Below are 25,276 nucleotides of genomic sequence, written 5' to 3' on the forward strand. Positions count from 1 at the left end.
AGACAGTCATGCTCATCCAGGAGCCATGGAAAGTACCTGCAGATGAAGCATGAACATTTCTTTCTACACTCAAAACTGCCCGCAACTCTTACTGAATTATTTTGTAGAAGTACACGCCACTGTCCTATGACAGAAAATCATTGTCACTGACACAGTGCTTTGACCTCAACTGCACAATTGGGTTTTCAATTGCTTTTCATTTGTTATATGCTCACTGGGCTGATTAATTTCCATCTGTCTTCCTCCATTTGTCCCCAATTTTCTCAACTTTTAATTTTGCAAAATTTGTGATTTTTGCTCCACATTTTTTTGGATAGGTAGGATTCCCTTGTAGTAGATGCTTCAGTTCTTCAGTTTTTCTATCTATTTATATCCTGTGATGGAAAAAGAGTTCTGCTTGGTTTGGGTAATTTCCTTGAAAAGTAAGTGTGGCTTTGTAACTAATATCTCTGTCACTTGACATATTGGAGTAGCCCCTGGTGACTGCTGTATGGCAGCTGAGACCTGGCACTGCAGTACAGCCTGAATGTGACAGATATTGATGCTGACAGTATCTACCAAGCAGAGTATCTGAAGGTCACTGGAGCTCATCCTCACCCCACACAAACTGCAAAACCAGGCTTGAAGCATCATCCTTGGTGCCCTGATTCAGGCGGAGGAAAGCTCTTTGTAGAAGGGGGAAGCAATATTTTGCTGCCTCAAACCCTGATTACTCCTTAAGTGCACACACACGTGCCCACCATGGCACTGGGCTAGCACCCCTGTGCCACATTCCTTACAAACCCTTTCTCTCTCTCAGCTGTTGTTTAAACCTAACTGGGGGGAAACATGGCCTGGAGGCAGCTTTCCCTTCTGCAATGGCATTTCTCTCCCACATTGCTTAAGTTGATGAAGGTTTTTATAAATTGGAGTGATTCCAGGTGGGAAAGTGCTTGTGTTTGTGTGTAGGTGCATATGTGTGCCCACACTTTGTATGTGTATAAGCAGTGTATGTACACGCACCCGTAAAAAGATAAGCACTCACATTATATTTTTGTGGTGGGTTGACCCTGGCTGGATGCAAGGTGCCCACCAAAGCCGCTCCGTCATTTCCCTTTCCCAACTGGACAGGGGAGAGAAAATATAATGAAAGGCTCGTGGGTTGAGATAAGGAGAGGGAGAGATCATTCACCAATTACCATCATGGGCAAAACAGACTCGACTTGGGGAAAAATTAATTCAATTTATTACTAATCAAATCAGAGTAGGATAATGAGAAATAAAAACTAAATCTTAAAACACCTTCCCCCCACCCCTCCCTTCTTCCCAGGCTCAACTTCACTCCCAAATTCTCTACCTCCTCCCCGACAGCAGCACAGAGGGACAGGGAATGGGGGTTGTGGTCAGTTCATCACGCGTTGTCTCTGCTGCTCCTTCCTCCTCAGGGGAGGACTCCTCACGGGCTGCAGTCCTCCATGAACTGCTCCAGCGTGGGTCCCTTCCACGGGGTGCAGTCCTTCAGGAGCAGCCTGCTCCAGCGTGGGTGCCCCACGGGGTCACAAGTCCTGCCAGCAAACCTGCTCCAGCCTGGGCTCCTCTCTCTCCATGGGTCCACAGGTCCTGCCAGGAGCCTGCTCCAGCATGGGATTCCCATGGGGTCACAGCCTCCTTTGGGTGCACACCCCTGCTCCGGCATGGGGTCCTCCCTGGGCTGCAGGTGGATATCTGCTCCACCATGGACCTCCATGGGCTGCAGGGGCACAGCTGCCTCACCATGGGCTGCACCAGGGGCTGCAGGGGAATCTCTGCTCCGGTGCCTGGAGCACCTCCTCCCCTCCTTCTGCACTGACCTGGGGGTCTGCAGGGTTGTCCCTCTCATATACTCTCACTCCTCTCTCTGGCTGCAGTTGTGCAGGGTTTTTTTCCCCCTGTCTTAAATACATTATCCCAGAGGCGCTACCACCATCGCTGAAGGGCTCAGCCCTGGCCAGCGGCGGGTCTGCCTTGGAGCCGGCTGGCATTGGTTCTGTCGGACATGGGGGAAGCTTCCAGCACCTTCTCACAGAAGTCACCCCTGTAGCCCCCCACTACCAAAACCTTGCCACACAAACCCAATACAATTTTTATAGAAATGTTTTAGAGCCTTTTAAAAACAATGTGGGCCTGAAAAAATATTGGTGTCCTCCAGGAATTTTGTATTGGAAGAATTTCTGGGGCTTTCACAGGACTGAGCCCTTTCCTGCAGAGCAGCTTTCATCTCATCTGCAGCCTCCCTGGTAAAGAAATGTAAGACTGACAGAAGTGGATTATTTCCTCGAAGAAAAGCTCCCATGTTTCAAAGTGTGGTTCCAAACTGCAGGATGATACTTTCTTTCATTGCCTGAATGTTTTTTTTATTATTATCTGAAGAGATTTTACTTTTCTATTGTTTTATTTTTTGCCTGGAAGTTGCTTTTGTTTTTATTCTTTATTAAAGAAAATGTTGGGCAATGTCCTAAAGGTTGTAGAGTCAAAGTATAATAGAATAAATAAATGGATATTTATTTATAAACAGTGGGAACTCCTCATGGTAACAGGAAGAAAATTAACATCAGAAATGATAAACAGTGGTTGCGGCGCAGTGTCTGGGCATGTCTTTTGTATAGCACTCAGCTTCAAGAGGAAACAGATCGCTTAGACTGAAAACTCATAATAATGAAAAAAATCCATCTGTTATAAATAGCTGTGATTCTTTCCATGCCCGTGTACAGTAGTGAGGGCTTAAGTACCGGGAGAGGCAGTGATCCAGTACTGGCAGCCCTATTTTGGGCAGTAGTCTGCTTTCCAAAGGGAGAGAGGAATAAAGAAAAGGAGGGGAGGACTGTAGCTCCGGTCTGGTGGTAGGGAGGGGGGTCCGCTGTGCCAAGCAGCCCAAGCAAACACCCCTGAAAGAGAGGAGTCGGGAGACTGCGGAGAGATCTCTGCTAGTGCTGCAGCCTCTACACAACTCCTGTTCCATGGTTTGCTTCTCTTTTTTTTTTTTTTTTTTTGTTTTGCCTGGGGGCAGGAGGAGGTGGAGGTTGGTTTTCCTCCAGGTCTTCCTTCCTCTCCTGCTTCTGGGATTCCCTGGGGTGCCTTGCTGGCAGCAATGGGGAGGAGAAAAGGCTGCTTCTCCCAGGTTTGCCTGGAGCTTATGACCACCTGCTAGAAGCCCCAGTGATATCTTCGGTGTGTCCCAAACCTGCCTGTCCTCGGGGTTTGCCACGGACTAGTACTGTCCTATCAGTAAATGCTGCGTTATGGCTTTCTCTGCCTTTACTGGCATGCAGGTGAGGACCTTGTCATGAAAACAGATTTGCTCCCCAAAAGCAAATGGCTTTTTTGGTTTATAACTTTGTCTGGTGGAAAGATTTGCACAAGCTCTTGGAACTTCTTTTTCTGGTGCAGAAAGTTTTTTGTTTCATTGGTGTGGGTTTTTTTTTTTTGGTTGGTTGGTTGGTTTTTGTTGTTTTGGGGTTTTATTTTGTGAAAAACCCATCATGGAGGTGAAATCTGATGCTTTGATAAGGAATGACTTTTAAAATGACCATTCTGTGGCTACTAATATTGTTAAGCGCTTCATCTTTGAAAAATGGGCAAAATGAACCCCTTGACTGCGGCATGAGTTTCTCCAAGGCCAAAGCAAAGCTATTCTTGCTACCTCAGTGATCCATGGCTGACGGTTTTGTAGAGTGCATTGGCTGCTTCTTTTACTGAGCTCTCCCAAAATCTGTCTCTTCGTAACAGGCTTCTTGCTGAGGCCTTGTGCACCCTTACAACCTAGTACAACTAGAGCGAAGCAGTGCTCAAATCTCATCTTCCTAATAGGGCAGCAGGAGGGGTTAATCACTCCAGGAGCAAGGTCAATGTGTAAGATAATTACTGTGCTTTGCTCTGCTCAAGACCACTCTTTTCTTTCTCATTGGTATATATTCCTTGGACTGATCAGGTGTCTTGGATAAACACAATCCAGGTGTTTTGTTGTGGGTTGTTTGTGGCTTTTTTTAAAATCGCTCTTTATGTAGGTCAAAGTGTGATATTGCTGAGGGTGTATTTTGCTCCACAAGCAATCATGCTGACTGCAGTGGCAACACATTAGTAATACCATAGTCCTGCCTTTTTGTTTTTTGGTAGTAAACTTATATTGTTGCATGTATTTCTGTTTGTAGTGTCCCGTCTCTTCCCCAGAAGAAGAAAAGCTTATTACCATCAAAAGGCCTAAAACTCCAGTTCCAAATGAGTTATCAGATATCAACACCCAAACCAACTGGACTAAGTCACTCCCACTGCCAACGCCAGAAGAGAAAATGCGACAACAAGCACAGGCAGTCCAGACAGATGTGGTTCCTATTAATGTGACTGGTAGGCTTTTAATTTCAGTAATTACATTACGCTGATGAGGGAGGGAAGGGATAAAAGGGGATCCATACAGTTAGATAGTATTTTGACACTCATATTTGATGCATAAGTTTTAAATTACCTGTTGTACCTTTCTGTGAAAACAGTTTTGTGTTTAATAGTCCATCTGCAAACTTAATGAGAAAACCTCACAATCCCTTACAATGATCATTAATGAAGATAGTCTACGCAATGTTGGCTTGAAACAGCATTAGATATTCATGAAATACAAGAAGAGGGTTGATAAATAGCAGTGTTTTGCTGTGGACTGCCCTGAAGATATGTAATGGAAAATCATGTTTTGTGCAAAGCTATTTCAATGATATTTCTGAATTTTCTTCTAGGAATTTTATGTAAGGAAGGTTATCAGGGACTTCTGTATTCCAAAGACTAAATGTTACAACGTTCAAGCAAAAGAACTCTAGGGTCTTATTTTTATCAGCAACAAGAGATGTCAAGGAGAGTAGGGTAAGAACAGCAAAAGTTAATGGGCAAGACCTTTGATAAGACACTCCACTTATGTGACGATAGTCCACATTTTCTTGTTATGAACTGTGTATTAACTCTTCATTTTGAAAATGCTCTTTGGCTTTACAGTTGCAGAACTCCCACTCTGTGGAAGTTAAATTATGGTAAAGCCTAATGCTGAATAGATACTTTGTTGTGTCTAAATAGAATTTCTGTGAAAGATCGAATTATCACTTCAATTTAATAATCCCTCTTTTTCTGCACAGTATCAAGATTGTCTATTGTGAGTTAATTCAAATAACTGACCATTTGCCTGCCAAAACCAGGATGATATTCAATATCCAGTTTATTTCAAATGCCATATGGTACTCTGTGGCTCCATGCACCCTCTTACAATCAATAGCTTGCAATGTTTGGTTTTGTTTTGAAAGTTAATTAGGTGCTCCCTTTCCCAATGTGACTACCAATAATTTTTTCACATATATTTCTATAAACTAGTATTTTAAATAATACTATTTAATAGTATTTAAGTGGTATAGGAGCAGTACTTCTGTGACAAACATCAGAGAGCTCTGAGAAATCAACAAGAAACATTTCCTTAAATAAACAGCAGAAAATATTTTAAATAAATAGCATGAAGACAACAGAAAATTACAAACACTCCAGGCCTGGAAAATGAATAGACGGAAAAAAAATGCAGTGCTGAAATGTTACTAGGCCAGTTGACATTATCTAGGGAGTGTAGGATACAGGTGCAGAAGGCCGAGTTATGGGAACAACGGATAATCTCACATAATCAATAAGCTTGAGCAGGGCTTAGATACCGTGACAGCAGGAACAGGCTATACTTACAGAAAGAGTAATCTGCTGTTCGATTTAATGACCCTGCATACCGAAAATATATGGGGGAAGTAAGCAGATGGAAAGAAAAATCAGGTAAAAGAGATCAAAGAACATTCATAGACTTAATTCAGTGTCACTGGGAATGTTACCATGTTTGGATAAATTACACTTTTGACTTAAGCCAGCTTAATTTGACTGGTGTAGCAAACCTTGTGTCCCCCGAATTGTTTGGTTTGCACTCAGCAAACTCAGCAGTTCTCAACTTTTCTGATAAAAATAGTGCACGTGCATATTATACCTCACCTTTCTGGAGCGTGCTGTTGAGCATTTGTTCCCTTATAAACATGGTAATCAGAAGGGATAGAAAGGGAGTGTAGCAAAGGAAGACTGCTGTTGCAGTATGTGGACTGGTCTCTGGCATCCACCATTTCCTTTCCCTTGGAATAATTATATTGCTACTGTGAAACAAGGCAAGCAGCAGTAACAGATTACGAGCCACACACAACATGCAAAAAAAGCTGCTGTCCTTGTTCCTCTTTAAAAAGTCACAATCTGCTCCCCTCCTCTGCCCTCCCACACACCGAGTAATTTTATTTTGTGAAGTTCCTTATGTTACTGCACGAGGCAGGAAAAAAAAAAGACCAAAAATTCTGTGCCGTTTGTTCAACATGCCGTAGAACAAAACGGGTCCGTTTTTTGTTTGATTTGGCTTTTTCCTTCGCTTGCTCTTTTTCTCACTCTCCCAGAAGAGAGGTCAAAAAACTTCCATTTTATTACTCCTGGCATGAAATAAAAGGTTAACCTCTGAAGAGGCTGCTGGTAATTGACAGTGTTTTCAGCAGTGCATTAGTAATGATTCTGCTACAATGGCCTCTCATGTGGCTGTGCAGTGAATGCTCCGTGAGTTCAGCTTTCGGGGCTCATTTGGTGAACAGATTGCAACTAATACAGTAGTAGTAAAAATCTGTTGGATAGCCTGAAGGTGCAGGGGCATTGCATTAGGCTGACAAGCTGCTGACTAGACATCCAGATTTGGAAGCAGTGTCAGTCTTTGGGAGTGCCTGGGCTGAGCTTGTTCTGGTCTGGAAGGGGTTGGGCTGAATTTTCAGTGGTGGCCAGTCTTTGCTTTTACGTATCCTGGGGGTTAAAAGATGTATAATGGTGTCTGCTCTCGTGGGTATTCCGGAACTAACTTTCTTTCCAGATGGAGGAGTCTGGTGACGGTGGAGGTGATCTGCACCAGGCTGGATCCTGCAAAACATTTAAGCATTTGCTTGAGTCCGGCTTGACTGACTTCAGTGAGATTTAAGCACATACTTAAATATTTTCGGTGAATCCAAGAAAACTGAGTAAACTGCATGAGGGAAAACTGAGTAAACTGTATAAGGAATGCCTAGATGATTTGTTACGAATCTGTAACAGAAGGAGAAAACTATCCTTAAATCTGCAAAATATATTTAACAGTAACATCAATATTTTCTAAAAAAAAAAAAAAGATGACAACGAAAAAGGGAAAAAAGACTGAGTTGTTCTGATTTTGCTTGTTGGAACTTGCTGAAGCTGCTACTTTGAAATTCTACAAATTTGCACAGTGGCTTTGGAAAAGCCTTTGTGTATCAAAAGCCATTGAAGATGGATTGGTTGAGTTAGCTCTTGGGTAGCTCAGGGGAAGAAGTTACTGTGGATCAGCTGACACAGTAAGATTTCCCCATGTCATCCTGTTTGTGCTGTCTGAGGCTTCATGGAAAAGACTCTGTCCTTGTTTGCATCCTCTGCTTACCACTTACATTTTATTCCAGGGCATTGAAAGCTGTATTTTAATTTCCTTGCAACGCACCATCTCAGGCATAATTGTTGGCCTTTGAATGGATAAAGATACGTTCAGAGATGGAAAACTTTCTCCTTCAAATTCTTTGGATTGGTTGTTATATATATATATTATCCTGCAAGACAGGTTTACCTAGTGGTCCTGACCCTGACCCCATAAGGGTCCTAATGTCCTAATAGTGGTAATGCCCCAGACAGTGGATAGTCTGTCTCAGTATTTCAGGGCTTCTACTAAGCCAGCGGGATCCATAGCTCTAAATTTTATAGCTCCTATGGGCTTCCTCCTCCCTTAATCTGCCCTGACTTCAATCAGTCCAAAACCTGGATGAAACTGGCACTTCTTTGTAGCTGCAAGGGTTCCACTTAGCAGAAGTGCGGCTCATGGAAGCACATGGCCCTGGTCAAACAAAGTCAGAGTCTTTACATTTCCAACATGGTCAATGAAACTGCTACGTTCTTTCCTTCCATTTTCACATGTCTACATGCTATACTTTAATATGTGACTGTATCTTTAACTGTTATAGAGGTAATGAGGTTTTCTATGCTATTTGCACGACACACATCATAGTGATGTGCAGTCAGCCAGGGGTAGTATTTATGATGTATTAGTTACTGTGCATTAATCACTTTTTAGAGGTAAATAATTTGGCTATCAATTTTCCAAAAAGTGTACAAGGAAAAAAAAAGTCTACATGTACATCAAGTTTTTTCTGCATTTAAGTTTTAAATGGGTCATCTAAAGGACATTTTTAACTTCTAAAAAGGGAGTTTACGTGTGAGAGAAGGGGGTTAGTTGTTAGATTTTTAGAAGTGACAGGGAATTAACTCAGCTCACAATTTATAGGGCAAGTTTTATCTTGCTACTAGTAAAACAGCCAAATTATAAACCTCTGACCAAAAGTGAATTCCTAAAGAAAAGCTGCTTAATGATAGTGGTGCTTCTGGGTCCCATTATGATACAGCACATGGTCATCATAAGGCTTTGTCTGGCAACGTGCACTTTACACACACATTTTTTTCAGCTCTTGCCCTTGTATATCTTTATAATCATTTATGAAGTTTCAATTTTAAGCAGCTTCCACTCTGACTGAAATATTTATGAGACCACAAGATCATTTTGATCTCTGCATGCTCCATAGTACTTATTTGTATTCATGTTAAAAGATCACCACCAGAAATGTAGTACACTTGACAGGTTCAGAGCAACTTAGAATGAAAAAGAAGCATCTCGTGTGATTTAATGATGGAGTTGTGCAAAGACGTTGTAATAGCTGTTGCCAATAGCAATGTCTGTTCCTGCATGAACCATTGTGATCTTTCATTTTCATGAGCAGATTTGCTTTTTCTGCAGCTCATTACTTTATAATAAAACAACAAAACCACACAAAAAACTACAAGGGGCCAAATTAAAGCAAGGATTCTGCTTGCTTGTGGAATTAGAGCTGCTCTCACCAGATCTGAACTGGGCTCAGGAAGTCAAAATTCCTTTTAAAACCTGCAGTACTGTGTAATGGATACGTGTGTCTAAAGCCTTACTGTGACAATATGCCGTATCTTCCTTCAGTGTAAACCTTCATTGTAGGACCAAGCTAACATCATTCATTAATGCCTTTTTTTCCATTTCTACAACAAAACTAGTGGAAGAAAGTGCATGATGTCAGCGTGCTTGGAAGTAATGTTGCTTTGCTTGTTCTACCATGTATTAGGGGAGAATTTCGACCGCCAAGCCAGCATTCGGCGGTCTCTAATTTACACAGACACGGTGGTAAGACGGCCGAAGAAAGTCAAAAGGAGAAAGACTATTACAGGAATCCCTGACAACATACAAAAGGAGCTAGGTATGGCTCATCAGAACTGTATTCCATCCACTGTTCATTGTCACTGCTTATCATTACTCGACTAATAACATTACCAGTGCTCATGAAACCAATACAGTCTGATAGCCTATTACAGTTCCAAATACATGTGTGCCTCCTTGCCACCTTGTGCATCAGAAAATTAGGACCTTTTATCTGTTGACTTCCAGCTGTTGAAGGGAACAGGGTATTTGGAAAATGGTGTACTGGTACAGTGGAAATCTGCAGGGATGTAAGGTTTCTGGTCTTTAATGCTTTCCTGGAGATTTGGTCTACTCCCCCAGGATGTTCACTGAAGCAAAACTGAAGTGGGCAGGCATTTTGGCTTGCTCAGTGGAGTAAAACAATTCATGGATGCCTTCCTGAATCTGCCGAGAGTTGCATCAACAGTGAAAAACCTTTATATTGCCCAGTTCAGTTTAGATCTAATTGGTGACCCCTTAAGTATCAGTGCTGTTTGATTGGAAGTAATTTACATGGGCCTATTAGCTATTGCATGTGTTCCAAAGGAAAAATGCCTACTCGGTCACATTTACGCTACCTCAGGCTGTCCTCTTTCACAGTGAGTAGTATACGTGATATTCAAAGCTGATCAAACAGTCTGAATTTTGGTAGACCTTTCAGACACTTTTTGCAGAACTGTTTGATTTAAATCTGGTCATTCTTATTTATTTTAAAAACGATGTTTCAGTTTTTCCCAAATTTATTCACAGATAAAATTATGCTCCCCCTCCCTTTTTTGCAGTAGAGGAAGAATGTCTTTTAAAATAGTCTGGGAAAACGTAATTTTAGGTGCTTTACCTGTGGAATCATCTCATGTATTGATGATTTCAGTAAGTTTTAGTACCATGGATTTTGCATCTTTCTTTTTTAATTATGTTTTCAATTCTTCATTCTTTGTCTAGATTTTTCAGAAAGAAACACAAATATGTAACTTGTCTGGATGGGTTTGACATGAGCTAGAGGGCCAGGTGTAGAGAAAGCCAAGAAATGAGCAAGCATATGAAGAACAGTTTGTGAGTGGAACTGTGCTCCTTCAGCATCTATAATGAAACAGTGCCCTGCCATGGGAATCCTCTGCCTCAAGAAAGAAAATTCAATTGCCCTAGCCCTGTTAGGACAGCTAAAGTTAGGCAGCTTTAAATTTCGTTACCTTTCGATCTCACATAATGATTTTATTTTTAACTGCTGCTCTGAGATTTGTCCAAAGCTGTCAGATCTTTTTGTCCATCTCTTCTTGTGGGATGGATGCTGTTTTGTGCCTGCTGTAGGGAAATCCTCCTCATAGTATGGGTTCTCTTCCTCTTCCTCTTCACTGTCCATAGTGGGCCTTGCCACCTGGCAGGAGATACTTTCCAGACCTGGAGTCCTCCTGGAGGTCAAAATTTGAATTTGATATTTCCTGAGAGAGAACAACACATTTGTTAGCCTTGCAATCGACTATAAGCAAGTTTGAGAGTTAAATAAAATAAAGTAGATTTGTTCTAACCAAACAAAGATCAAAGCTGGAAACAAAGCTACATAAAACTTAATATTGAATTATTCTTAAAAAAGATTCACTTCTGGTTTAGGTCTCTCTGAGGCTAATCCCTCAGATACCGTGTTTAGAGCTGGTTTGAGGAATAGCAGAGACAACCCTCATCCTCTCTCATCTGTTCAGGATGGGTAATTTTACATTCCCTTCTTCCATTTTAAACTAAATCACTTTGCTCTTTGTCTAGAGCTGAGCTGAAATGACTTGTGCTCCTGAAAAAATGCTTGTGCCACTTAAATAAAAAACTGATATAGGACATCGCTTAAACAGTTCATTTTCAGGGTTGTAACAGTGGTCTTGAGTCTAGTGTGGCATTCTGAAAATGACATACGTAGCAAGGTCACAGTTTCTGACAGAGATTATCTTTGACACATGTAGGACCTACCTCAAGGACACATAGTGGAGAAAAGTAGAGCGAAGCAGAACATTGTTCCACACTACTGCTTGTCACTTGCTGGGGTTCCCGATGCTCTTTCAGGCACATGGATTTTGAAATGGGTGACAACTGTACTTGGGTGGATGTGTGGAGAATGCTTCCTGCTGGCAGCTTTTCCAAAACTTTGAGGTTATGTTTGTGAACACTTCAGACAGATGTTTAATGCTTGAAAACATCAACTGCAGTTTATCTGGTGGAATAAACTGAGAATGCAGTTGGCATCTATCTTAAAAAGAAATCTTCAATTAATATCTTAAAAGAAGCTTGTGACTATTGCCAATCTGTTTGCTAAGGGTGACAGGTTTTATGGTCTTGATTTCAGTCTTTCATCTCTGTGCTGAGCACATTTCATGTCGCACTGCTTGAAGGTTTTCCTTGGCTCCTATTTTAAGTTGCGGAAATTTTAGGGCTGGCAGTGTGTCACTGTATGAGGTCTTTCCGGACAGCTCCCTGGCCCACAACCGGGAGGCATGCAGGGCTCCAGCCATCTGCCCTACGGTGGAAGTTGTCTGAGGAGCTTCATGTGCTTCCGTGGTGTTTGTATGTTGTCCAGGCAGCAAAATGTATGCCAGGAAAACTCTGTGATGGCCGTATCCATCCTGTTAGCATATTGCTTTCTGTCACTAGAAACAAAGTGCGCTTGAAAAGAGAACAGTTATCGGTGTCTTTATCTTAAAGAAGGGGAAACCAGGCATGCTGCAGTGAAGTGACTTAGCTGGAGTCACCCACCAGGCTGCTGGCAAGGCTGGGAATAAATTAAGTCTCCCCCATCCTTGTTCAGTGCTCTTTCTGCCTTTTCTCTCCTGTCACTCCCCAAATATTTCTGTAGCCTATTTCTCTTACACTGTCCCAAAACAAACAATGAGTTGTTTTAAAACATTCCACAGTTCATTTGATCGGAACAAGGATCCAGACTAAACTCCAAATCAAGCAATTGCATTGTGCCTATTGACATTCTCCCTGTGGTTTCAGCTGAATAAATCTCTTTGTTTCTCCCCTAAAGCATTGCTGTGAATGGCTATAATATTTACACAAAGATTAAAATCCCTTGGTACACTGAAGTTGCTGTGTGCAGGCTAAATAACCAACACATACAGCAGATTCTTGTTACCTCTTGTTTATTCTTCAGAAGGAAGCAGAAACTTGAGAGAACCTCAAAGCTTCAACCAAGCTTGAACTATTTTCATTTCTTGCGAGAGATCCTGGAAGAGCTTCTGCTGGGCCAAGCTGCTGGGGTTCTCCCCTGGCTGCTTTGGCTCCTTTGGAACAAAAAAGACCAAACAGAAGAGAAAGCCTGCGCTGATTACTGGCCTGAGCTCAGCAGCCATGGTACTCTTGTAGAATTTAGCCAAACGTACTGAAAGGAATCATTAAGTGCACCCATGAGACATGTGCTGAAAGTATCTTTAAACATTCCTACTTTTGAGCATTGTAATACTGCCGTGTTTTCACAGGTGTCTTCCAACGATGAACTAGTCTCTCTGCGTAGCCTGGAAACTTCTGCATAAAAATGCTCCGTAAATAAAATGCAAGGTGATAGATAAGATTCTGAGACAGAATAAGAATGTGAGGTGCCTACCAGTTTAGAGATGCCAGTTATTTTCTGAACAGTTATTTTTTAACAGCAGGACCCTCTCAGTACTATTTAGCAGAGTGACACCAAAGTAAGAGGAGAAGGCAAAGCATTCCTCTCTCTGCCAAACAGGGCAATGGAAAAACTCGTTTTGCCTGCCTCTGAATTACCTTCATGGTCTTACAGAACATTAATATTATATAGGTATTCAATGGAGTCAATGTTGGATCAAAACTGCAGAAAGGGCAAGAAACCTTGAGATGATGTTTTACTTCAAGTTTTTGTGCTCTCAGTTTCTCTGCTCTGCGTTGTCATTATCCATCGCCTCTAGCTGTCTTCTTAAGATGGTACCTTACATGCAAACCAGTATTCTCCCCTCAGGCAAGAAGATGATTCCCAAACAGAAGTTTGGTAGAGATGAGCATCTCTCTGGGAGAACCTGTCACAGGCCTTGCTCATTTCTTGGCTCTTGGTTATCTTCAGTTTCCTTCACATATTTGAACTCTCCAGATGAAATAAGGGCAGCAAAATGCCTTTTCCATGATCCCTTCTCTGTGTCAGTGCTCTAGGGTCTGGTTCAGACTAACTTTCTTTTTGTTGAAGGTACCTGGTATCTGGTTGTGAGTGTTTCTCCAGAGCTCTGCACCAGTGCAGTCCCAGGCACCGATGCACATCTTCTGGTGTCCCAGACCCCCTCCCCATCTTGCAGGAGGAGCAGGTCCCAGACATGACTCTCTGTTCCACCACAGTTCATCTTCCAAGTAAACATACCGCACCAAACAGGGGAGAGGAAACCATCTTCAAGTTTTACACCTTTTGATTTCTTCTTCTTCTGCCAGGCATTTTGCTTTTCTTTAATCAAATGGAAAGTTTCTGTCCTCTTTTTGTTTTCAAAACATGTCTTCTAAATTATGCTTTGTGTGTACTTTACTTGAATTATTTCAATACTTTTTTTTCCACCTTAAGGTCCAACTCAGGGTCTTTACGGCTCTGTGATTCCTCACCCCCCCATCTACTTCTTTTTTTTTTTCTTCCTAACCAAAGGGTTCAGAGGGTCAGAATGACCTCGTGTGCTTTTCTTCTGCTTATTTCCCTGCCTCCCATTTTCTGTAGCTCAGAATGAGTTGTCACTTATAGGACCTTCTTTCAGCCATCAGGATGGATATGACTGACACCTGAATGGTCAGTCCCTCATTTGCCAGGAGGATGAGATCTCATCCAGAGGGACCTGGACAAGCTGGAGAGGTGGGCCTGCGTGAACCTCATGAGGTTCAACAAGGCCAAGTGCAAGGTCCTGCACCTGGGATGGGGCAACCCCTGGTATCAGTACAGGCTGGGGGATGAAGGGATTGAGAGCAGCCCTGTGGAGAAGGACTTGGGGGTACTGGTCGATGAAAAGCTGGACGTGAGCTGGCAATGTGCGCTTGCAGCCCAGAAAGCCAACGGTATCCTGGGCTGCATCAAAAGCAGCGTGGCCAGCAGGTCGAGGGAGGGGATTCTGCCCCTCTGCTCTGCTCTGGTGAGACCTCACCTGGAGTACTGCGTCCAGCTCTGGGGCCCTCAGCACAGGAAGGACATGGACCTGCTGGAGCGGGTCCAGAGGAGGGACACAAAGATGATCCGAGGGCTGGAGCACCTCTCCTACGAGGCCAGGCTGAGAGAGTTGGGGTTGTTCAGCCTGGAGAAGAGAAGGCTGCGAGGAGACCTTATTGCGGCCTTCCAATACTTAAAGGGGGCCTACAGGAAGGATGGGGAGAATCTTCTTAGCAAGGCCTGTTGTGACAGGACAAGGAATAATGGATTTAAACTAATGAAGAATAGATTTGGGCTAGACATAAGAAAGAAATTTTTTACAATGAGGGTGGTGAAGCACGGGAACAGGTTGCCCAGAGAGGTGGTAGAGGCCCCATCCCTGGCAACATTCAAGGTCAGGTTGGACAGGGCTCTGAGCAACCTGATCCAGTTAAAGCTGTCCCTGCTTACTGCAGGGGGGGTGGGCTAGGTGACCTCTAAAGGTCCCTTCCAACCCAAAGCATTCTATGATTCTATGATTCATTTGCTTTCTTGTGGCATGGCTCAGACCCCCTGTTGTTACCAGCCGGTGTCCCATTTGGGACTGTTGAAGCTTCTCCTTTGACATGCCTTAGAGGAAACAATTACATCTCAGCAACATGGGGGCACATAAGTCCTTCTGATCTTTGGGAGCTCAGCCGAAGACTCCTCTTAATTGATATTCTTTTCCAATTAGTCCCTTTGGCACTAGTAGTCACTCAAGTTGTAGGTCCCACAGGTAAGAAGAGTCCCACATATCCAGTGGTCCTACAGAAATACCACGCAAATACCCAGCTGTTCAAGCCAAGTACTTCTTCATCCTGCTTTAAGTTGCAACTTTAACAGTCTTTGGAGAGAATATCTCTCCTTCAGAGTTATTGTGCCTTTTAATGAGTATTTTAGGGTCTATAGCTGTAGTTTCTTAACATTGTATGTTTCCAGCACTATTCTTCCAGAGATCAGGGTGTTACAAAGTATGTATCATCTGCTTTTTGATAATGGAAGATGAAAGACAGAGATGCCAGGAATATAGTCTTTACCAGAGGCTGTTCAGTTAGTGAAATGAACAGAATCAAGAAAACTTAAATTCCCTATATTTTCATCAAAATTCTCCCTTTCCAGGGTGGCAGTGACACATGCAAGGATTCAGGATATTTTTTTAGCTGGCAGTACTGAAAATGTTGCAGGATTCTCTGCAGTATTGTTGTTCTCCCCTCTGAGAGATTGCAGATGCTTCATGGAGCACAGTGAAAATTCCTTAAAATTACCGTAAGCCTGATGTACTTGTCTCTTTCTCGTTGAGTGTCTATTAAAAATTATTTGGTATGTAAGTACTAGGGTGAAAAAGATGAAGACTCTCTCAGGGGTTTTGTAACACTGGAAGTTGTGGTGCCTGCACAGCAACTTGGCCAGGTCACCAGGTTTGGAGGAGGATTGCTAGGTGGGGCATGAGGAGAAGATGAAAACAACAAATCTTAGGAATGTGCCTGTGGCACAAGAGACAAGTGCTTATAGTAGAAATGATTAGTCAGAAGTAGTTTGGGAAGAGAGATTACTTCTGCATGCTAGTTGAAACAAGCATGTTCTTTGTGATATCAACACACATACTTTTTATCCTCTCAAATTCTCAGTTTTCTATGCTCATTTCAGTGCAGAGGGCCTTTCTGCTGATTCTCTGCAGCAAGTTGCTGGTGCTACCAGATCAGATGGAGTCACAGGGAGACAGGGAGCCTTCTAGTAGCTAGTAGCTGTCCCTAGGGATTACATGCAGACACTTTCTTTTTTCCATCAAATTTGCAGTCAGTCTCAGTTGCTGTCATCTCTAATGAGCAACACCAGTAACTACCAGAGTCAGGGAAAACTGGTGTAACCTGTATACGCCTATCTTGGATCAAGCACTTGGAGCTAAGGTATGCATTTGAACCTTTTCTCTGTGCTTCCATGCAAGAGATGTTAAATATGCAGCATGTTTCGCTTGTTCCAGATAGTGGGTGTTCTTTACTTGCTGCTGGAGTCTACACTGAACATGTGCATTAGGGAAGAGCATTTGCCCTAAGAGATTTTTTCAGCATTTTCAGCATAACATGAAGTAGGTTAATGAAGAAAGGAGTGTAGATACAGGTCTCCTGTGGTGGACATAGCACTGGCTGCAGGGCTACTGGACACAGGATAATATAAAATGCAGACAAGATTATTATTAATTACTTTCAGCCACATTTATCCTACCACCAAATTGCAGCCAGTTCTGACTTCATAACCTTCAGCATCCGTAACTTGATGTCCAGTTCTGCAATACTTTTTGCTGTTGTCTGCTCAGACATCACCCCTGCAACTAGATGGACTTGTGGATGGTATTCTTTAAAAGATCTGATTCAGTTGCAGAATTTTGGTGTTGCAGAAATCTTGTAACTTTTGACTGCTGTTTATTTAAGCAGAGGTTTTCTGAGACACACAGCATTTTCAATGTAATAGTTAATTAAAGGTTCAAGCTGTCCCTTAGAATTGGATTGTTCATCTTCTAGCTGCAGTACCAACAAAGGCGGTTTGATTTTAAGGATTTTTTAAACCCATTGCTTTTCAGTGTTACTCTGGAAGCGAGTGAGGGTTCTACAGTGCATTTGTAAATTGCGAGCAAAATACTCCTCGCTACCCTCTTCTGAATTCCACCAAAATCTTACAACCCTCAACATTTTAAGAGAATACCTGAATCTTAAACGTTCCTTTGGTTGTTTTTTTGAACCATTTTCCCGGCAGATTTCTGTTGTCCCTCTTCAGGAAATGGAACTGTAAAAAGATCAATTGCTGTATTATAAAGGGCAAGTAAAGCCTCACAGCTCTGCATGAGAATTGTGCATACATGTAAAGCCAAAACCAAAGCTGGAGTAATTTCAGAATATGCTGCATTTCTACAAAAAATATTACAAACCTCAAAGTTTGAATAGCAACAGCAAATAGCAACAACCGTGAAAAGACCCTTCCCTGACCATATCCCATATAACAATTGAAGGATGTAGCCATGTCATTTATACTTCTGAGACTGGGCTGTCTTGCCCCCTTTGAACCCTGTATTTATTTGGGCTCTGAACCCATTCTGACTACAAGAGGCCTCACACTGGTGCAAAGACCTGCCCTGACATGCTTCCCTGCAGTATTGAGGTTGTAAAGCTGTAAAGGTTTCCTGCTGTTGAGCCAATTTATGCAGTTTCCATGAGCATATTAGACTGGACCCTAAGTTACATCTAGTAACAAACACAGGGTTAGCAGTGATGCTCAACAGCGTCCTGCAGTTGTTCGTGCTGGTTAGCATGCTCCGCCGGCACTGCTCTGGCCTGGGCCAGGCAGCGGTCTCTGAAGCTCTGTCTGGGCATGGGTGCCAGGGGATGGGGCAGGAGCTGCTCCCCCAGGCATTTTGGTACAGCCATCCTTGCCGGAAAAGGGCTTAACTTGGATTGACACAGGAAGGGTCCTTGGCCTCTTTCATTTAGTACCTTAGATGTAGCACCAAGGTTTAATTTTGTATTTCAGACATTTTAAAGCATCACTGTGCATTTGCGATAAACAGTATGTCCCAATAATGCATTCTGACACTCCTGGTTTTGGAAGGAGGAAAGGGGAGGTTAGCAAGTCCAGCACTGTCCTGCTTTGCCATCTATCTCCCCTAGCAGTAATGTTTTAAACAAGCATAAACTGTCCGTGTGCATTACGCTGCTTGTGAAGTGGAGTGCATTTAGCTTCCTTTGTGAATGCAAATATACCACATACTGAAATGAGGTGCTCTCAGCCACAGGTCAGTATGTGACGGTATTAGATACTTGCCATAGTGCTGACAGCTTCATTCTCCACAAGCCCAGTCCTCTGTCTCGTGTGTGCGTGCGTAAGTTTCATAGTGGTAGAAAGAAGAAAAATACCCCATCTCATTGGTTATTTATATAACTTAGTACGCAGATTTTTATTACTAGCTATTTTTAATTGGCTAACAGTTGTTATCAGTGATGTTGCAGTTCCAGAAACATCTGCAATGTCTACTTTGAATGTTTTTCTCTCTCCTAAGCTGATTCTATAAAAAAAATACACATGGAAAGCAAAATTAAATTATTTTTTTTACTGTACAGTTCTTAATAACTGTATACAGAATATGCAAATACCTCTCTTGGTTGGCTGCAGTAGTCCATCTGTTCTGACAGTATCTCATATTAGATTATCCAAGATGCTTGCCAGCATCCAAGTATCTAGCTTTTCTGCGTCTGGTAGAGGTTTGCAGCAAGAGCCTACATTTTCATGAGAGCAAGAGAATCTACACAAAGCAAACTAAATAGGCTTCAAGCTGCTAAAAGACTACTTATGTGCCTGGGGAAAGGAAGTAAACAATCTTTTTGTGTGTGCTGCTTTCACTGTAGCCTTTTCAGAGTCCTCTTTTCCTTATCCTAAATGCCTCTTTTGCCTGCCAAGAATAAGGATAATTAAATGTCCTTTAAGTGGTGTTTAAAGCTGCATGATAAGAATACCTATCCTCCTGATCCAGTTCCATATAGTAGATATGAAAGGAGAACAGTCGTATCAAGCGTACTACTTCATCGCTTCTGAGACTAGCTTTAAGGCGGAGACTTGAAATAACCAATTTTCCCCCGCAGTGACATATGCAGCATCCTTACAAGCATCTCCAGCAGCACGCCTGCCTCTCCTGTCTGCTATTTATACAGTAATGCAACTGAATTGAAAAGCAACAGCCTTACACAGACTAATTTTAAAGTAGTGCTCTGGTTTGTGATTTTAGAAGGCAGCTACTAATACAAATGTAAATTTAAAAGAACCCTAGAGTCCTTTCTGCTGACCCAGTGATAACTACATTTTGAACTAAAACTGGTTTTCCTTTGTCCTCAAAGGGGTTTTTTATGCCAATATATGATTATTACTTCATTAAAAAAAAGGTACAGTTATTTTTTATTTCCTGATGGTGCTGACAATGAGACAACCATCAGTATTAGCTGTTTTTTTCCCTACTTCTTGGAGTTTTTCCTTTACAATAAATAGAAAGTAGTTGTATGGAGAAATGTTATTTAATGGTTTTCTTTGCAGTGTTGGATAATGTCTTTGTATAAATGCTGTTATAGCATGTGTATTATTTGTGGTAAAACAATGCATGTTTCAGTGTGTTAGCCTCCTTTCAGATGAACTGCAAGACTTGGAGAGCTATCCTTGTCTCCTGAAAATTTTTTTCTGAAGTGTAATGCTTTTAAAAAGCAGATCTGGTTATTCACATTAGTCTCCACATTTCCTTCCCCTTTTCTTTATTGCATGGGGCATTAGCATGGAAACACACTTCACGTTTCTCAGGCTTTTGTCTGTTCCTGCTGCTTTGCCTACTGGAAGTCAAACAGTGCTACTTGGTTTCTGACATAGCTGATTACTATGGAAATTATTACCATGTCATAAACAGAGGATTTCATGTGTCGAATGTGCAGCAGAAATGCAGACGATTCTGTAAGCAGAAGGTTCCTGGTAATAAGGAAAAGGGGAAGAGAAATGCAGAAAGCACATGATGCCTGTGCAAAATCCATTGTTGCAGATTCTTCTTCAGAAGGCATAACCTTCAAGAGCATGGGGATCAAGCAGTTTGCTGGGGGTTTTTTTGTTTTTAAATGACTAAGAAGATAAATGTGCATTTGTGCTTCAAGGAATAATTATTTTATTTTGACTCCAGCAGTTGGTACTGGCCAAAGTGATTTCCGAGGGCATTCGATGTATGTCCCAGATCACTGTTCCACGCTAGGGAGACTAGACAGCTATCGCTCTGCTATGCAGCGCTCTGAAACCAAGGACACCAGCTGCCAGACGGAGGAAGTTAAAGTTGTGCCCCCTTCAATGAGAAGAATACGAGCGCAGAAAGGACAAGGCATTGCAGCCCAGATGTCTCAGTTCTCCAGCTCATCTGGAAACATGTCAGTGATGAGTGATTCTGCTGTATTTGCTTCTCGCCAAAATAGTGACATAGGTTTTCACAGCTTGCCTCGGGCTGGTGCGAGAGTGTCTCTGCAGTCCCTAGAGCAGACACAGAGCATCTCTAGGCAGACAGAAGACATCGCTGGCACTTTACCCCACCAGATAAGTAAATTGCAAGTGGATGATAGTGTTGTGCATCTGAGGAGTAATCCCACCACGGGGACCCTGTCAAGGCCAAAGTCTCAAGAGGTGAGAAGCTGTGATAGTGAAAAGTCCGCAAGCCCAGCATGTGTGGTGTCTCCTCATGCCACCTACTCAACAAGCATCATACCCAACGCAACACTGTCGTCCTCCTCAGAAGTTATTGTTATTCACGCTGCCCAGAGTGTTGGATCGTTGGATAGTAAAATTACCAGCTCTACTGCCTACTCAAAGCCAAGAGACAATCCTGTTGCCAGCAGTGCAGTAAGTGGGAAAGAAGATCACCATTCTTCAAGCGGTAACTGGAGCGAGAGCAGCTCCACACGTCACTCACAGACTTCAGATACCATCCCATGTAATACTGTCATGATGCTTTCTCTTGGTGACTCTGCTGTCTCTCTTAGCACTCCTGGAAACACAGAGGCTGGGTCTCAGGGTGTGAGCTACAGCTGTAGGAACAATCTTGCTTTACCAAACCCTTCCCAGGACAGCGACGGCAAGAGTGAATCTAGCTATTCAGGGGAGCGAGCACAAGCAGCAGTGAACAGCACAGAGCATTGGCTGTACAAGTCTGCAGACAACAGTGAGACTCCTTCACGCAAGGCGGTTTGTACGACACCAGGCTGTGCCACTCCTGGTAGCAACCTGAGCAGCAGCAGCCTGGAGAGGACTTCTGTCAGGGACGAGACTACTTCTCTGTATTCAGTGGACCACGATGGTTATTACAGTTCCACACATACGGACTCCGGACTGAAGTCAGACATGTCATGCAGTAGTAGTAATGGTTTTGGGAACCCCAGAGACAGTGTGATAAATGTCTTTGAAGGAAAGGAGAAGAAACATCAGGATGACCAGACAGGCCAAGGTGACAAATCCCTTGCAAGAAACATCTCTCTGAAAAAGGCAAAGAAGCCGCCTTTGCCACCATCCAGAACAGACTCACTCAGAAGGATGCCCAAGAAAAAAGCCCAGTCCAATGGACAGGTACTTGATGAAACCCTCATTGCCACCCTCCAGCATTCTCTGCAGTTGAATCTCAAGTGCAAAAATGGCAGCTCCCCCTCCCAAAGCCCCTGCAGTGATTATGAGGATCCCTGGGTGTTGCGCTCCCGCAGCCAAAGCTCGGTCAGCGCAAGCAGCAGCATGATGTCCACCACTGCTCCAAACCTGTACTCCATCTGCACAGTCACTCCCTCTCAGAGTGAAACAAGTAGCATCAAGTCGGAGTACGCTGACCAGTGGGGTTACTACAGCGACTATGCCACAGTGGCAGACGACCAGGTAAAATCCTCAGTGACCCATTCTGCCAGTACATCATCTGCTCTCAGCGATTACAGCATCAGCCACTTCAGTGATGGCTCAAGGGCTTCTGTGCCACAAGTGCCCAGTGGACTGGCCAAACCAAAGAGCGCTTCTCCGGAGAAATCCCACCGAGTCACATCGCCATCGAGTGGGTACTCCAGCCAGTCCAATACACCCACTGCACTTACTCCAGTGCCTGTATATTTAAAATCTGCATCATCAGGAAATGGGAAATCCAAGCTGAAGCCTAAAGTGCCTGAAAGGAAATCCTCTCTTCTGTCTTCAGTCTCCATGTCTTCATCCTCCACTTCTCTTTCTTCAAATACATCTACTGAAGGGAGTGTGAGTGTGAAGAAATTGGACCCGACCCTGAGCTCTCCTCTGGATTCTGGTGCACCTCCTCCACCACCTCCTCTTCCAACACCTCCTCCACATTGCCCCGAACTTTCTCCTCCCCCTCCCCCTCCTCCTGCAGCAGAAGTCATGGATCTGTCACCATTGCCAGCCTCTCCCACATTCCCCCCTCCTCCGCCAGAAGCTGATGTAAGTTCTTCCTTTGCCCAGACTGTCCCATGGTTTCTGCAAGAAGCCTCCATCAGTACGTTCTCTTCCCTGGTTCCTCCTCCTTCTACTTTCCCTTTAGCTGTCCCGCCACCAGCACCACCTCTTGATCCCAAACTAACAAAAGGTGCAACGATATACCCACAGTATTCTTTTAAGAAACGTAACCAGGAGGATTCTTGCTACAGTCCAGTGAAACAGCCACTCAACAAGCAAGGCGCATCGAGACCTGTGATGCCCTTAGTAACTACCAAAGCATTGCAAATGGTGCAGCTGAGGTCTGTGAAGAAAGTGACAGAAGGTGAACCATCACCTGAATCTGCTTCTGAAACCACCTCTCAGGAAAAGGGTACTGTAAATTCATCATCACAGTCTTGCCTAAAGCCACCCCTCTCACTAAGACTCAGTAACAGCTTAGGCAAAGAGGAAATGAAAACTCAAGGCACTTCGTTTAAAAACTCAGTTCAAACACTGGCTCGGGGTTCTCCTCTCATTGTCTCTGATAACATATCTGCACTTGACAGTGATCAAAAGCCTGCAAGTGCAGTAGGTCTAAACAAGTCATTCGAAGCTGATGCCCTGGGGACAGCTACTGAAGACACACCTGAGTCTTCAGTGCAGAGTGAAGACCCCCATTCTGGCATGTCACCTCAGGGGTCACCGGCATCTCCCGACAAGACTCAGGTCATATTGCCAAGCAAGAAACCACCTCCTATTTCAAAGAAACCCAAACTGTTCCTCGTTGTACCACCTCCACAGTTGGATCTTACAGTGGAGAAAATAGCTGAAGTGAGCGATACTGTCAGAAGCACACCAAGCCCAACTCAGAGAGACACTGTGCTTGCACACTGCGAGGAGGCGAGAAATTGTCTTACAGATGGACTCAGTTCTAGCGAGATGGACTCTGGCAGCCTGGTTCCTGAGGGAGGAGCTGCCGGATTCACCTTCTCTGAGACAGTGGGAGCTAATGCCTTTGTGGTACAGCCTGCTGCATCACCAGTTCAAGAAGAGCCCAGGCAGGAGGAGCAGTCCGCGTTTGATGAAGGAAGCAGTTCAGGCAGCAGCCAGGACAGCGGCAGTAACGCTGACGGGCACCTATCTCAAGAGAACGAAAGTGGTGAGTCTCTCTTCCCTGACTCTTCTTCAGATGCAGCAGTAGCTATTTTAAAGAAGCTGGGGAGTGAGAACAGCAATCCTAGCATTCAGGTGGGCTTCTGTAGAGGAAAGAGCCTCTTGCAATAGTTAAAACTAAAAGCCTAAAGAAAGTTGCAGGGATCAGATTAATACTTTATGAGATTTCTTCTAATTCCTTTCTGACTTCTCATTATTGCAGACATGGAAAGAAAATGATGCTTTATTTAACTGTGCTAGGATTAAAACATGCTATGAAAACATGGTTAGCTTTGTTAATTTTGATTTTGCATTTTAGTGGAAACCATACAAATTTTCTTTCAGTATTGTTCTCCGCCTGTGTGTGTGAGCAAGCATAGGCTTTTTGTGCACTGCAGTTTCCTAAGCAAGCGTTGTTCTGAAATCACAATAATGACAACGGTGCACTCAGTCTCTGCTTTGCCTTAGAGGCAGCGAGGGCTGGTTTCAGGATTATATGCCTGTTGGGTTCCCACAACAGACTGACAGTATTGTTCATTCTCTCTGTGTAGTGGAGGTGTTTGAATCAGATACAGCAAATAGTTCATTCCTGCCAAGCAATAGTTATGGGGAAGAGACGGATGGAGTGGCAACACCAGCGAGACCAAGGACTACTGAGGATCTTTTTGCAGCCATTCACAGGTACTGCAGAAATTGCCCTTCCCATACTGTCAGGTCCGGTAGTTCTCTTAAAAATTAATTAACATTGTTATACTAAACCACCCAATTACAACAGTCATTGCTTTAACAGAAAGCACATGTTTATCAACTTTCTACTAAAGCTATGTATGAAAAAGATAAGGAAAAAACCTTGTGGTTTATTGTTTTACAAATATATTTAATCCATTCTGAACTAAAAGCTACCAGATTAAATCAATGTAGATTCTAAGTATTCTGCCCCTTAAAATACCAAGTTACGTCTCGTGTTTATTGTACTGTTCTCAATCTGCCATATTAACTCTACTGTTGCTTTTTCTGTGTATCTTTTTGTTTTCATTCTCGTTCTTCTCCATCTCTTTTTACTCTCTTCGCTGCTTATATGGTGCAGTTTGGGACAGAGGCTCAACGCTAATGCTTCATGGCAAGCGTGGCTGAAACTGGCAAGTAACACAACATGTCAGTCATATGGCAAAACATATGGCAAACGCTGGATTATAGTTTGCCATAATCCAGCCTGAGGTCGGGTGTTTTGTGTCAAACTGGTTCATGAATGAAATGTGCAATACTGGCTCTATTATTAATGACATTATTCATTTCCCTTAAAAACAAAATCGTCCTGAATAGGCAACTAGATTTTTATGCTTCTCACATTAGGTTCTCAAAAAAAGAAAAGAAAAGCCAAAAAGCTTAAAAGCACAAAACAAAACATGTGCACCATTTAAACAGTACACACAGAAGACCATTACCACTCTCTGAACTACTGAGCTTCCTCTTAGACTAGAATCGATGTAGTGGTAGTGCCATCTTGTGGCTCTGTCTTTTACTTCAAAATTTAGAGGGACACTCTCTTTTAACTGGTCACAGAAGGTGCTTGGCAGCATCCGCATAGGTTTATCTAGGTGTTCAGTCACTTTGCACATCTGTGCATGAGTTCTGCATCAGGAGTACTGAGGGACGGGAAAAACCGGCCGTGAGAACGT

The 25,276-nt window shown here is 43.1% G+C and overlaps 1 protein-coding gene across 1 annotated transcript in view; it reads left to right on the forward strand.

The window, feature by feature from the left end:
* NHSL1 (NHS like 1) overlaps nt 1–25,276 on the forward strand; it is a 187,426-nt gene that overhangs the window by 158,873 nt on the left and 3,277 nt on the right. Inside the window, exons 5-8 of the mRNA XM_075707890.1 lie at nt 4,167–4,359; nt 9,240–9,371; nt 20,185–23,604; nt 24,149–24,278. Of these exons, the coding sequence (XP_075564005.1) occupies nt 4,167–4,359; nt 9,240–9,371; nt 20,185–23,604; nt 24,149–24,278 (3,875 nt within the window). The remainder of the gene's footprint in view (nt 1–4,166; nt 4,360–9,239; nt 9,372–20,184; nt 23,605–24,148; nt 24,279–25,276) is intronic.

The sequence above is a fragment of the Pelecanus crispus genome, chromosome 3 (genome assembly GCF_030463565.1).
Source record: "Pelecanus crispus isolate bPelCri1 chromosome 3, bPelCri1.pri, whole genome shotgun sequence".
Lineage (NCBI taxonomy): Eukaryota > Metazoa > Chordata > Aves > Pelecaniformes > Pelecanidae > Pelecanus > Pelecanus crispus.